Source organism: Geospiza fortis, unplaced genomic scaffold, assembly GCF_000277835.1.
Source record: "Geospiza fortis unplaced genomic scaffold, GeoFor_1.0 scaffold157, whole genome shotgun sequence".
Classification (NCBI taxonomy): Eukaryota; Metazoa; Chordata; class Aves; order Passeriformes; family Thraupidae; genus Geospiza; species Geospiza fortis.
In genome coordinates this window covers 2,108,816-2,123,748 of record NW_005054314.1, presented here as the reverse complement: position 1 = coordinate 2,123,748, position 14,933 = coordinate 2,108,816, and the positions used below count along the sequence as shown (strand labels likewise).

At 36.2% G+C, this 14,933-nt stretch overlaps 1 protein-coding gene across 2 annotated transcripts in view; it reads left to right on the top strand.

Moving 5' to 3' along the window:
* The first annotated feature begins 4,523 nt into the window (after nucleotides 1–4,523).
* THOC2 (THO complex 2) overlaps nucleotides 4,524–14,933 on the top strand; it is a 43,667-nt gene continuing 33,257 nt past the window's right edge. For both annotated transcript variants that reach the window (XM_014306568.1, XM_031056129.1), the window contains exons 1-8: nucleotides 4,524–4,577; nucleotides 5,787–5,878; nucleotides 7,023–7,074; nucleotides 9,131–9,201; nucleotides 9,875–9,996; nucleotides 10,745–10,878; nucleotides 11,763–11,929; nucleotides 12,610–12,702. In XM_014306568.1, the coding sequence (XP_014162043.1) occupies nucleotides 7,038–7,074; nucleotides 9,131–9,201; nucleotides 9,875–9,996; nucleotides 10,745–10,878; nucleotides 11,763–11,929; nucleotides 12,610–12,702 (624 nt within the window). In that variant the 5' untranslated portion in view covers nucleotides 4,524–4,577; nucleotides 5,787–5,878; nucleotides 7,023–7,037. The remainder of the gene's footprint in view (nucleotides 4,578–5,786; nucleotides 5,879–7,022; nucleotides 7,075–9,130; nucleotides 9,202–9,874; nucleotides 9,997–10,744; nucleotides 10,879–11,762; nucleotides 11,930–12,609; nucleotides 12,703–14,933) is intronic.

Below are 14,933 nucleotides of genomic sequence, written 5' to 3'. Positions count from 1 at the left end.
CATCATTGGCAAGACTGCTTAAATGATGTTCCAGGCATGACTTACAGAGCAGTTTGCAGATGAGGCCATATGCTTTAAAAGAAATGCAATTGTGCTGGATAGCAGTTGTCAGGTTTTGCAGTGGTAGCTTTATAAATTTGAGGAATATGCATGAACTTATTTTCTAGAATCTAGGGTGTATACCTGTAGGCAATATTTAGAGAACTTATTAGGAAGCCAGTTTTATTGGGAGAGTCTTCAGTGCCTAACTTCTTGTTTCTTTTTCCAAAACTTCCTATCCCCTGACTAGTTAGAGGAAAACAGAGCTAGGATACTATAATTTCAGAATTTCAGAGTGAAACATATAAAATATTTTTAAACATTAAAGTAAAAAGGGAGTAAATGCAATAACACTACTTATTTTTATTGAATTATTTGTCTAATACTAGTATGCCCAAGAATAAAAATTAGGTCTAGGCCCAAGTTCACTCTTGGTCTTTGTGGTTCAAAGTGAGGACAACTCATTGTAATGATGTTAGAAAAGTGGGGAGGGGAAGGATGCTGCAGAATGGCAAAACTGACATTACTAGCAAATAAATAGAAGAATTACAAAAATTTAGAAGGTTTTTGGTAGGTGTTTTAAGGAGATAAAACCCCTTCATAGTTACTAGAGAAGATTAGTTCTTATGGAAAAAATATTTACTTGCTGGAGCATGAAATGGCTTACATGATCTGGCTAGATCAGTTGAGATAGTATTTTGGCAGTAGTGGTTACCTAAATGAAAACACATTTCTGTGTTTTGGGGGAAGAGAGAAGAAAATAAAATTGAGAGAAGAAAATGATTTGTTTTAATTTGGCATTTCAGTTTCTACTGGGATTAATAATGGATGCTTAAGATAATTGTTCTTGAGTTTTTGTTGTTTTGTTGTTGTTGGTTTTGGGGTGTTTTTTTTTTGAGTGGTGTGATATTTTTGATTGTGTGATCGACTTGTCATGATTTAACAGTACTATCTAGAAATCAGAAGGTAAGGATTTTGTATTTCATAAGAATGTCATAATTAGTAATGCAGTGGTGACCATTTGCTTCTAAGACATTGTTCAAAAGTGTTCAAGATTGGAATTTAATTAATCAAGCTACTAATTTGTAATAGTATCTAATAAAAATACATAAATGTGGTAGTTTCAAGTGTATGTATCTGCCAAAACTACATTGGTCAGGATGTGGTCATCTTACGTGTCACTTTTTTGTTCAGATGCTTCTCTATCTAAGTACACTTGACTAAATTATGTTCATTTGTTTGCTACTGGCAGATACTGGTGTGCAGATGAAGTTGGAGTCTGAGGGTGACCATTTATGCTGCTCAGTCTGGACTTCTTGCAGACCTCCTTGTGTGTGCTGTCTTTGTAGGAAAATTGTTGTGTTTTCCACAACAAGGTGCTGCTCTGACTGCAGCCCACATGGACACTTAGAACACAAATAGTAACTGGTACCTTACCTTGTTCTGTGAGAGATTCAGCACATCAAGGAGCCTTTAGTGTGGATGGAGGGCTTTAATAAAGTACCTGCCTGGCAATTCATGCAATATAAGCCTCAAGATAAACTGAAGAATTTAACATTCTGTGAATGTGAAATGTTGAGACTCGATCTTTCAGGCACTTCCAGCTTGTTTGTTACTTTAACCCAAGACTGTAACATTGCTCATGCAAGTGAGGGGATGAGAATCATGGATTTTTCAGGCACTTCCAGTTTGTTTGTTACTTTAACCCAGCTCTGTAACATTGCTCATGCAGGTGAGGGGATGAGAATCATCAAGGGAGTTTGGTGTAGTTGTGCCATCCTGACTGCAAAGTGCAATTGTTTGTACTTTATCTCAACTAAAGAACTACCTGCATCAGTTAAGTTATGCATATACTTAAATGCTGGCAGGCACATGCACTTTGTGATAATTACTGCTTTAATCCCTGTGTGGGAGTGGAATGGAGGTTATAGGACATGGTGTATGAGTTGGGAGGTCTCAGTTCTGCTGCTGTCTCTGCCATGCAGACTTGTTCACACTGCTTCAGAATGTGTGTTCTCAGCAAATCTATCCCATCATAGTCCAAAATAAATTTAATTTTGAAACTGTGGTTTTCAAAAGTGATTGTGTGTTATTTTAAAAATATTTTTGACAGTTTTACTTTCAGATGAAGAGATGTAGGTTTTAGTAGAGCAGAGAAGGTTTCCATCCTAAGCTTGCAGCAGTGAGCTACCAGGTTAGAGTAATAAGTCAAATGAAAACTTACCAGATTGTGTCTGGTGAAGGTGCAGCTGTTTTGATTTTAATTTCATGCACTCAGCTGAGACTAGATGAACTAATCTCTCAGTTTGTTGTTACTGGAAAGGGGGGTTTCTGCCTTGTCTTCAGTCACCAGAGAGCCTCTGTGGCCTCCTGGTAAGTGCTTCAACTTGCAGAAGTGGCTGAAGACTTGGGCTTTGACCAGTTTTCTGCCAGGTTTGTCAGTTGCACTGATGTAACGGATGGGAGGGCTAAAACTGCTGCTGACAAGGGAGGAAGTGTTCGTGAATGTGTCCCATTTCTGCAGTAACAAGCCATTAAATCAGTGCAGCTGTACTGCCTGGCAGCACCTACAGGAAAGGTGGTCTTGCTTTGAGAGAATGCCTCTAGAAAAGAATAGAATCATAAAAACAGATACTTCTGCCTTTCTTTTTTTTTTTTTTCCTCCAGTTCAATAATTCAGGGGGTTCTAATTGCAGATATTAAGCATGTTGTTTTGCAGATCATCTTAGACTTTTTTACTGTATTGATCAAACAGATTTGTGTCTTTAATGTGGTGTTGTTAATACTATTTTAATACTGCTGGAAAGGGAATGGGAAGCGCTTGAAACTCTGATTTTTGTATTAAGATGTAGTTAAAAGAACTCATCAGTCCAAGCAGACAGGGTTGTTGCTCTTGTAACCTGGTTAAGGATACCATCTTAGGACATAGGGGCCAAAGTGTCTATCTCAGAAATTTTTTTTTGGCATCTGATTTCAATTTACTGTTATTTGTATAGAGAATTTAGAAATGAATGCTTATAGGGTACCTTCTTTATGAAGAAGTAATTAACATTTAAGAAAATTGGTTTTTATTGAGTTGATACACTCTTTGGGGACAGCTAGGGGAAAAAATCTATTCTTTAAAAAAATTGTTTACTTACCATTAATGAAAAGTAAAGTACGTATTCCCCTGTTTTGCTGTCTCTATTCTGTTTATTTTCAAATATATTGCATTCTCTCCAATAGTGTTTAGGACGTTTTAGCCATACCTTTGCTTTTTGCTGAGGTTCTATGTTTCTGCTGATTTTTACGTGTGAAACTCCCTAGTTTCCAGTTGTCTGAAGGGTGTGTATACCTTCTATTTGCTAATTATAATCCTTTGATTGCTGGAACAGCTGTTTAGTCTTGCTAGTGAAGTGGTAATCTATATAGGATGCAAATAGAATGAGTAATGGATTGCTACAGAACTATTTTTTACTGTTATTTTTCATGATGAGCCTCTGTAACAATTGCACATAACTGCCTTATTTGAGACAGCTTAAAATGGCTCCCACAGCAAACTGTAGTCTTGCCATCTTATGTAGGACTGAGACATAGCTCTGATACCCTCCTCAGTTTCTGCACATGAAAGATACTTTGAAAAATATGTGAACTTTTGGTTGAAAATGTGCAAATGTGACAAAAATTCTTGAAATATTCCCTGGTGTCTGTTATGATAAAGATAAATAACTACCTATATTAAATACTGTCACTTTTAAATAGGAAACCCCTTTTGAAACCTCTTGCTGGGGTGACAGTAGTGGTAGAGAAGAGGGAAGATCCTTGTATCTTGGAAACACATCCATTTCCAAGCTGTCAGTGTAGTGAGGAAGCTTGCTCTTGAAGCATTTCTTTTCTAACACAGAGAACTATTAATTTCTCTCATGGCACAGTCTGCACAGTACTTGGAGTGCTTTGTGCATATGGCTGTTTGGTTGGGGGAGCCCTGGCAGCAGCCAGTCACAATGCAACATGACAGGTTTCTGCTTCCTAGAGTGGGTTTTTTAGGGACTAGCATAAAGAAGAATTATGTCTTATTCTTGGTGAAACAGTGCATGAGGAAATCATGCACATATTTTAATGTTAAAAGTTTTTTACAGGCAGGAGTTTGAAAACTACCATAGTTATAGTAATTCTGTGAGAAGGATTTCCTCATTGGGTAATGACAGAAGGTTATTGCTAGGACTTCCATGCTTGCACATTGCCTCATGTTCTTACTTTTCTCAATGAGGTATAATGTTAGGAAGAATTTTTATATGTGTATGAGATCTGTTGGGAATCTTGTGTTTCTTTGCTGTAAGTTCTCTGAATTAGGGTTTACTGTGAAGAAATTCTAATGTCATCATCCATTTAAACTGCCCAAATCTAAAGCTGTTTTTGCCAGAGCATCAGCGAAAAAAGAACCCTAAAACATTTGTATCCTAATGTCTAATGATTGTTCTTAAAAAATTTGTTTTATTTTAGTGTGCAGCTGTGTCGTGCTCTCAGTGAAAACAAAAATCATGATGTGGGTTTCAGAGGTAAGTTGTGTGGTTTATTTGTTTGTTTTAGTTAAATAGAAAACAAGCCTGGAAACAATTGATTATGGTACTTTTGCATGTATGTGCTTGTAATGTTCATGTAGGGTGACCATGAGTGGGTGTTGAAGGTGAATGCTACAAATACAAACATCCACTACCAGGACTGCTTTCAGACATCCAGGGGTTTTTTTTGTAGTGGGTCATGGCAGCATTGCCCAGTGTTTGCTCTGTGCTGTGGAAAATGGAATTCCATTTTGCAAGCTCAACATAAAACTAGATTTTATTTTAAAAGTTAAATATATGAACCCTAAGTGTGCAAGTGTGAAATTATCCTATCTGTGTTAAAAATAAATTGTTTTAATTCACCCACAGTGGTCTGTAGTCACCACATTACTGACTGCATGATTTAAGGCATTAAGGTCTGTGTAACTTGTTATTGAATATAGTTTACTGAGCAAACCATGTGGTGAAAGTACGTGGTGAAAGTACAAGGTGAAAACATGGGATTTGTTTTTATTCATATAGTAAAACCACAACATTTTTGTGTATTATTTAAGGTAACCTTACAGGTTTCTCACAGCTGATTTTGCAACCACCATGTTTACAGTGCAAGGTTTTCTCAACTGGAATACCTCTGTTTAGGGCTTCAGCTTATTGCAAGCATTTTTAGGGTTACATTCTTGAGACTTTCCTTAGACAAATGAAGAAATAATCCTTATCAAGCATTTTTCCTCCAATTAAATTTTACTTTCTCCTAGAGAAATGGTTTTTGAGAGCGTATCTGTGATGAGACATGACTAGGAAAGTACTGTAATGTTTTCTATGTGTGTATAATATGATAATATTATAATATATGTGTATAATATGATATTGATGTGAATTAGAAGGTAAAGTTGTCTTTGTTAAAGTCACTTATCAAGACTCAGGTTACTCTGTGCAGGATGGTAATTTTTCTTTGCATTTTACTGTTATTCCATGGACTCTCCAGGCAAAGTGGATCATCACTCACTTTATGCTTGTGTGAAAACTTAGATTTTGATGATCAATTTTAATCTATTAGCAATAATAAAGTAATCCCCTTTATTGGTAAGGGAAGCCTATCTCCTTTACTTGTCTGTTGTCTGATGTCTGCAGCATTACTGTAAACATTGCTTTAACAGACAAAGGATTAGCTAATATGTTCCTTCGTCATCTCTTGTCTTTCAACAGATATTCAGCAGGCTTTGTATGAGCTTGCTTACCACGTTGTCAGAGGAAACTTAAAGCATGATCAAGCTTCTAATGTTCTTGGTGATGTCATAGTAAGTATATATTTGTAACAATTGCATATTTACTAAAATCTTTCTTATAAAAGCCCGGGTGACATCCAAGCAGGAAAATGTTAAAGAGATTTTTCTTTGACATGTCTAAAAGTCATTCTTACCAAATTCTTCATTTGTGTACACTTGATATATATGTAGACTGGCAGGGTTTCATTTTTTACCTCTAATTTCATGGTGAGGAATAGATGTTTCAGCATAAATTAAAAGTTAAGTCACTTAAAGGGCACATGAGGACTGAAGTTGTTAATGAATAAGTTGTTAATAAATGCTAGAAATAAAAATCACTTGCTCATGCAGCACATCTGTGATGCCACCTTCTGGTTTTTATAACACTGTGACAATGTTCCATTTTATTGTTGGGATGTCCAAGTTCTGTGATGGCCCTTGAAATAATGCATTAGACTTACTTTTGTTTGAAAAAGATTTTTCTTAAAATGCTTTGAACAAGTGGAGAAAATAAGGAAGAGAGTAATTTCCTCTAAACTTCCAAGCTTACCAAATACCAGTTTCTTAAGATAGTCAACTAGGAAAAATACGTTAAAAATATTTTAGAAATAGTTTCTTAATTTTGCTAAGTTGCTGTTTTGATGTGTATGGAACATTAAGGAAAAATGTGTTGCAATAATCTAGTGTAACCTTTTTGGGTTTTTTGAACTTGAGCATTGGTGTTGAGGGAAGGCAAGGCTGCAGGGCACCTTGCTGTTGGGGTGACATAAGAAATGTTGGATCTTTGGTTGCTGTAGGAAATCATAATTTGTTTGGTGCCTGAGAGACTGCAGGTCACTTTCTGGGCTCCTGCTCCTCACACAGGAATAAAGAGCCTTGGGCCAAGGAGGTGGAGGGACTAACGAGGAGGTTTTGTCCCTGGTCACAAAATACACTTAAATTACATGTCAAGGTTACAGGGTTTCACTACATATCAATAATTAGTACAGCACTTACATTAGATATTAGTCAGTAATTAAACATCTGAATTATTAATACGAATTATTAATAATATAAATACTATGCATTACTAATTGATCTGAACTTTATGATGAAACATTATTTTATATAATGCAAACATTTTCTAAGCTTGCATATTGGAATTTCTATGTTCATTAAATGGGATCTTGTTTCCTAGGAATTCCGAGAAGACATGCCTTCTATCCTAGCTGATGTATTCTGCATATTAGGTAAGTTGGGTTCCCTTCCTTTCAGCATTGCACAGATTTGGAGAAATTAATGTTTTCTGTATCTGCTTGTTGACTTTTTCAGGAAATTTCATTAAATCTGTAAAGCATGATTTCTCCTTACAAAGCATGTGTTGATTCTTCCTCAGTGTATCTGTATTCACTTGTTAATGTCTTTTCATTCTGCTTTGTTCTGTTATAGTTTCCAGAAGTTTGCCTGTTAAAGGCAGTGAAAGTTGATCTGCCAAGAATAGTTAAAGGAGCTAGCTTGTAAGAATGTTGGATGTTAGCTAATGGCATCAGTGACTTAGTGTTGTTATCATTCTTAAATATTTTTAATAGAAGTTGACTTGCTGGTAGGTAGATCTTTCTCCTCAGAATGTGTTCTGTAAATATTTTTGTCTGTACAGTCAGTGTTAGTGAAATGGAGCTAATTGTCCAGAAATCCAAGGGTGAATGGCATTGAGTCACTATCTGCCAGCTGAGCAGGCTTTAGAGGTTGCATGTCTTATTCTGGTGATAACTTCTGGATTTTTATGTTGTAGTATTGATCCGAAGCCGTTGCTCTCAAGTCTTCCAGCTTTAACTGCCTGCCGTTTCTGTCTTGCTCCATGTCTGTGTTTTTCAACAAATTTCAGAAAATTCTTTTGCTGGTCTGCTCATCACAGATCCTGTGTGTTGTGTGTGTTGAAGGCGTGAGGCATCTTCTGTGCTGTGCTTGCCTGTGAAGAGAGGCGCCTCATTAAGTTTGCGTGTGCAGCCTTGGTTTTGTACATCCGAATGATAAATTTTGACTTCTAGTCATACTGTTTCATTCTGTGTTCTTGGATCATCATTTTGTAATAACTAGTTTTCATAATGCAGTATTACACTGATGTCCTTTTCTTTTTTAATCTGCATTAGAAGAATTAGCTGCTTCTTGAACTGCCTGAATAACTGAAAGTAGTGTATCTGTCTGCCTTTTTCTATTTATTTTTCTTTTCCCTCTTTCCTTTAAATTAGTGTGTAGCCAAATGCCATGCTTTCACTAGCAGCAGAGAATAGTGTGGCTAAAGAGCTGGCTTTCAAACTTTGGGACAAAGGACATTTGACAATTTCTTGCTTGCTTCTAACCCCATTTCTACTCTAATCAGTATTTGCTATTATCAGGATTTTTTCCCCAATTGTATGTGTTTCAATATATGAGAATTTTGGTTTGTCCACTCATCCACATACACTGGAAAAATTTTTTAGTGCAGCTTGTTCTTTGGCTGAGAGTCTTGGCTGCTGAGGTCCAGGCTGATCTGGCTGGTCTGTTGCCTCCACTTCTACCCTGCTACAGTCACTGGTTTTCAGTCTCTGTAGGGCCTTCTTTCTGACGTATGTTGCTGATGTTTTCTCTGTGGCTATGTGTGGTGGGTTTTTTGTTGGTTTGTTTATTGTAAGGCCTGTCTTGCATTCTGTTATGGAGTTTTCTACTCCTTTTGCATCTCCTTACTTCCTGCAATGATGTGCTTTTTTAAAACTGCTTTAGAAGGTTTGCTTCCCTGGCCAGTGTTCTGTGGCCTGTCCTCCCACAGGAGTGAATTGCTTTCAGTAGTTGACAATACAGAAGACATTAATGGCAATAGAGAACCACAGCTGGTAAGAGACTGCAGACAGACAGTAAATGGTAGTTCTCTGAAGCCACAGGGAAAAAGATGAGAACATTACCTTAAGGCCAGGGTCATGCAGCTCTCTTCACTCGTTCATATTTCTGATTTTGTGCTTACTATTGATCTTTAATGCTTGCCATAAGCATTATTGCAACAAAGAGAATGACAAGAGAAATTACTGCAGTATTCATCTGGTTTCCATTTTACCTTTTCATGAGACTTGTGGATGTGTGAGAATTGTCATCAGAATATTATGTGAATCCCATGGGGGATGAGTGAGTGGGAAGTGGCAAGAACTGCCGTGCTATCAATAAGTTCCTTTGCCTTGTGTTATCATTAGTATTTATCAGAATAGTTACTAAAAGAAGAAACTCTCAAAATTTCACAAGTAAAAATTGCTTTTCTCCCCCCATCTTCTTTTGTAGATATTGAAACAAGTTGTTTAGAAGAAAAAAATAAGAGGGATCATTTTACACAACTGGTACTAGCCTGTTTGGTAAGTTATACCTGGAAAAATTGCATGTGAAAATTTGACAAGTAAAATAAGAGTGTTGAAGCTTGATTTTATTTTTCTCCAGAAAAGACTGTAAGAGTGTTTTCCAAATGCCTAAATAATTTAAAAATTGTTCTCCAAAGTGTTGGGATAGAAGAGTATAGTACAGCTCCCTCTTGAGCTCTTTAAAGAGTTTTGAGAGAACTTAAATTTTTCTACCTGCAAGTTTACTAGAAATTTTTCTTCTGAAGTATGCCTTGAATTGCACTTCTTTATGTAACCTCCTCTTGTGTTTAGAAGTAGCGTTCCTAAATGCATGGAATAAGCTTGGTTTGTAGGAAAGTTCAGAATATGAAAACAAGACTTCTTAAAAAATAAAGAATATGTTTTGTAAATATGCAGTTCTTGGTAGTAATGTTCCTGGATGCTATGCAATGTAACCAGCAATTAGACTCTATGGCTTGTTACTTCAGGGTGTTCTTGTATATAAAATCTTCTACTGTAAAATTCCAGTTTCAGTTAATAGTGTGTCAGCTTTGTCTGCTTCTGTGTTTGAAGCAAAATGCAAGCTTTTTTCTGTTGTAGTCAGAAAGCACATGTAGCATAAAGTAATAATTGTGTGGTTTCTAGGTCTTTGTAATTGACAGATTTGGTGTGTGTTTTTGGTGTTTTTTAGTATCTTGTATCTGACACTGTCCTAAAGGAGCGTTTAGATCCAGAGACACTGGAGTCATTGGGACTCATCAAGCAGTCTCAACAGTTCAATCAAAAATCTGTTAAAATAAAGACAAAACTATTGTAAGTCTTGGGGCAAGGGTTGTCTGGGGAGTGGGTGGGGAGGGGCAATGATGATTAGTCTGGTAACAATGTTTTCCACCAAGTGCTCAGTTTTCTTTGGGAATATGTTTTGTTGCACTGTAACTTGCCATTGACAAAAGAACTTTGTTTGCCCTTAGTTTTCAAACTCTTGAGAAGTACAAAATCTTTCTCATGTTATTTATGGCTTTTGCTACAGAGATTCCGTATACACAGATTAATATTTATTTGTGATATGTGAATTTACAAAGTATAACTGAATTAATTATTGCTCTTGCATCAGTTAAGAATAGGTTTTGTTTTCATAACTAGGCAAACATAGTTACTTTAGTTTTGGCAACACAGGTTATGTTTTTTTGGTATATGTTTGGTTTCTGTCTCTGCAACCAATGTTTGTGTCAAAGAGCATCACATGAAACAAGATTAGATTCTTAAGCATGGACTGCCACAGAGCAGTTCTCCAGAGTAGTGTGTAGAACAAGTGTGTTAAGTGTAAGTCTAATCTTTTTAATTGTCTGCATTTGAAATAAGAGCTGAATTTGTTTGAAGAATACATGCTACCTTACAGGTATTCATATACTGCATTTAATAGTTTTTGCAACAGCTCAGGTTAATAACAAGTCTTAAAAATGTGTTCAAAATTAGCATTTTGTATAACAAATTGCTAAGAGCATAAGTAAGCTTCACTGGATGCATGTTACACAACAGTATTTAATTTCTTTATTTGCAGTTATAAGCAACAGAAGTTTAATTTGCTAAGAGAAGAGAATGAAGGTTATGCAAAGCTTATTGCAGAATTGGGTCAAGACTTATCTGGAAATATCACTAGTGATTTAATCCTTGAAAATATCAAATCTTTAATAGGTAAGGAATTTATTGAAAGAATATGAGCATTGGTTTTCCTATATGATCTTATGACTACAGAAAGTAGATCAGCTTGGACATAATTATGGTATCTTGAAATTCCTGTTTCTGTGGAAAAATTCATTTGGGAATGTTGTGTAGGTATACTTTACTTAAATACTGAATTTATGGTGTAGCCTTAGATGTGCATGCTGTGATTTTAACATCTTTTGAAGATATGCTTGTCAGGCAGATTGGAGCATAACGAAGTAATGTTTTTTGCTATTGAATGAGTGATTCCTTTTGAATAAAGAATTCTTTACAATACATTGATGTTTGTACCAGTGCCTGTCTCGTATGGTGCCAGTGTAGTAATGAGCAAAGGCTGTGCTGCCATTTTATAAAAAAAATGCTTGCTCCCCTTTTGATAAATAAGCTCTTCTCTGCTGGCAATAATGCTGAATTGATAGGGCAGGACCACCAGGAGGTTCAGGGTCTAGCTCAGACCAGAACAGCTTTTGGGCTGTAAAATAATTACTAGCTGGCTGATTTGTGTGACTAAATGAATGTGTGGTAGCACAAGAGAAGAAGCAGCAGCCCATGCCTTTTGCTGGCCCTGTGGTGTTGGTGAGGTCCGGTTTTTAACTCCTAAATGTTCCCTTTAAATTGTTAATTTCTACTTTTGCTGTAATCTGGAAATCCTGTTTAGTATTTTTGTGTAGTTCAGTATTTGACAAATCAAAATTATCTGTGCTGTATTTATAGATGCTCCAGATTATTTTTCTACTGATAAATCAGGTTCAAATTTAACTGCAAAGAATTCATTTTGAAAGTTAATACATTTGTGTTATAGAACCACAGTGAACATGAAAATTAAGCTTTTCTGCTCTGTTCTTCTCCACTAGGATGTTTCAATCTTGATCCTAACAGAGTTTTGGATATCATCCTAGAAGTCTATGAGTGCAGGCCTGAGTATGATGATTTCTTTGTACCACTGATAGAATCTTACATGTACATGTGTGAACCTCAAACTCTATGCCATATCCTTGGGTTCAAATTCAAATTTTATCAGGTAATGTATTTCCACTATTAATTCTGGGGTTTTGTGGGTGGTGGTTGAACTGCAGTCAGTAATAACAGATTTCCTGCAGTTGTGGTGTTTTTTTTTTTTTTTTTTTTTTTTTTTTTTTTGGGGGTGGTTGTTGGTTTTTTTTTTGCACATAGGAATTAGTTTTTAAGTTGTTAAATTCTGGTATTAAAAGCAATCATTTCATTATTTGAGTGGGAGTCTCTTGCCACATTTTACAGGAGAATGCTTAATGTTCTCTTAAAAGAGCTGAAAACAATCTTGATACCTTCCACTTGAACTTGTAGAGTTATGTAAGGACAGGCATGAACAAAGGGATTGTACATTATAAACAGGACTTATCCCCAGGAGTGAGGAGCATGTTTGCAGGAGAGTCATGGTTAATATTTGATAAAATACTCAGGTTTTTTTTTTTAAATGCATAGCTAGGAATTGCATACAAGAACCATAGGGTGTGATGGTAAAGGTTTTGTTTCTGAAAATACTGAATGTGTATTACTGTAAAGTCTAGTGACTTGGAAGTGGTAGCTGTTAAGTAACTTGGTAACAAGGAGAACTGTGGGTTAATATGTTTCATCTGAACAGAAATTGAGTGGTTTCTGTTTTATAGTCTTCTGCTGTGGTCTGATTACTTTTTTCTTAAATTTTGACGTTGCCCATTTTAGGATCCAAGTGGTGAGACCCCTTCCTCCTTATACAGAGTTGCTGCTGTCCTTTTGCAACATAATCTCATAGACTTGGAAGATCTTTATGTTCATGTGAGTAACAGTACTACTCTGCTAGATGCCAAAGCTAAGGACATTTTAAAAAAAAGAAAATCAGAGACTTCATCCTATTTCTAATTTGTCAAGTTCATGATGTTCTGTGTAATACCTGTAGGTGTACAATATTTAGTGACTCTTAAAATTTTCAGTGCTTTCTTTATGCCGCATATTCAAATAAGCACACATTGAAGTATAAATGCTGATAAACTTTATTTGAATTATCTGTGTAACATCCTCCAGATTTTCTACCTTCTGGCAGGGTAGGAAGTTGGAGGTAAATGCCTAAGTAACCTTCCTTAAGAATTAGACCCATCAAGTTCTACTTTACAAGATCAGTTTTTGAGAAAAGTGCTAAGACAATCAGCTCCAAACACTGTTTTAGTTTAATACTAGGGTTATTTTTTTTTAAATGCTTGCAGGTTCCTGAATAGGCCTCTCATTCTCTACAAGAATTCTGACCATTTGTTAGGTTGAAGGAAGGAAATGAACTTAGGTGTTCAGATAAAATCAGAGACTTATTCTTTTATAAACCAACATTCCAGTTTGATGAATAGTTAACAGAATGTTATAGTTATCAAATTAATTTTACATTATACAAGAATTTTTAATTTCAAAACATCCATGGATAGTCTTAAGAAATTTAAGATTCAACTCTTCCACTGAGATCAAGGAGTTATAGTTACATCTGTGGAAGGTTTGGAATGTTGTCCTGCCATGAATTTGTGTGGCATTTCCTAGCCTTAGTCACAATCTGATCAATATTGAGTTGCCAATAACTGTCCCTGGCTTCATAGGAGTATTTTGGCTGAAAATATGTTGGGTGGAGCAAGAGTGGGAGTGCATGTCTCAGATAATTAGTGTGGAGTGAGGAATGTGTGGTGATAAAGCTTGTTTTTAAGAGAATGTTTGTAAGCTTACAAAACATGCTCAGACTTGGGGTTACAGTTGCCTGTGCAATCTCAGCTCAGACTTGTGCAGGTATGGGCATGTTTTATTGCAGTCTCAGGCTCGAGGGTCCCTGCAGTCATTTGCACTGTTCACCTGCATGGTGGTGATTCTCAGTCTCATTCCAGGATCTCTCTGCCAGTCTCTGTCTCTGCATGTTTGAGATGGTGTATTTTTTAAAATATCTTTTCAGTTCAGGCTTAATTTAACTTGCTATGAAAGTTTCTATCAAATAATTAGCATGTAGGTGTTGTGTCTGGAGGGGTGTTCATTGTGTGGCTCCCATAGGAGAGCACTGCCAGGATTATCACTCTCATTTAGAATGTTCTCCCCACCTCTGCCCTCCCTGCCCTTCCAAGGCTATAAAAACTGTTCTCAATTAGTGTGTGTATACCCACAGCCATATAGAATGTGTGGCATCCTAAAGATAGAATTTACCCACTGAAATTCCACACTAGCTGCTTCTTGGTGAAGCTTAGTAGTTTTCCTGTGTTTTCAAATGAGAAAAATGCAGCTCCTTCAACCTTTTACCTCTCCAAGTGGGATTTGTTCTTCCCCAAATTTCTGTGAAATGGAGGAATTCTTTCCTCCTTCAATGATCAGCTTGGGCAAAGAAAAACCAATAAAAGTCTGCTCTGGTTAAAACTGTTAGAAGAAAATATGAGTGCATCAAAGAGGTCATGACTCTGCAGTAAGTTGATTACTTACTTGCAGGGAAAGTGTCATTTTGGTTTCAGGAGCTAAATTGAAGTTTGTCTTTGTCAGAAAAGGAGTTTTTCTTTTGTCTCACAACTTGACCTTTTAATCACTGAGTGTAGGTTTATATTCCTCACCCTGATTATTGTTAAGGACAAGACTGTGCTGAGGTTTTTTACATACTAGGTACTTTATCTAAGATGGTTTTTAAAGAACATATATAACATGTGTTTAATCCACATTGCTCATAAATAAAAATTAGGTAAGCTTTAAATGTTATTTCTTTAAAATAAAGGTGTAATGAGAGTGTGTTGCTAAGTAGGTTACCTGGTTTTCCTTGCTGATTAAATTTTTCTTCCCTTTAGATGAGCAATATTTTGAATATTCACTTGGATTAAAGGCACCGAGTTGTGTCAATGTTATCATGAATTGTGTGTAATTGTCACCATAAAGCTATAGCTGGATGGTAAACTGGAGGGCAGGGGGGTCTCAAACAACAAATGGTTGTGAAGAAGTAGAGTGGTATTATTTCTCATAAGTCCTTGATTTCAGAATGGTCTGCTATTAGTGTAATTCCCAGTTTG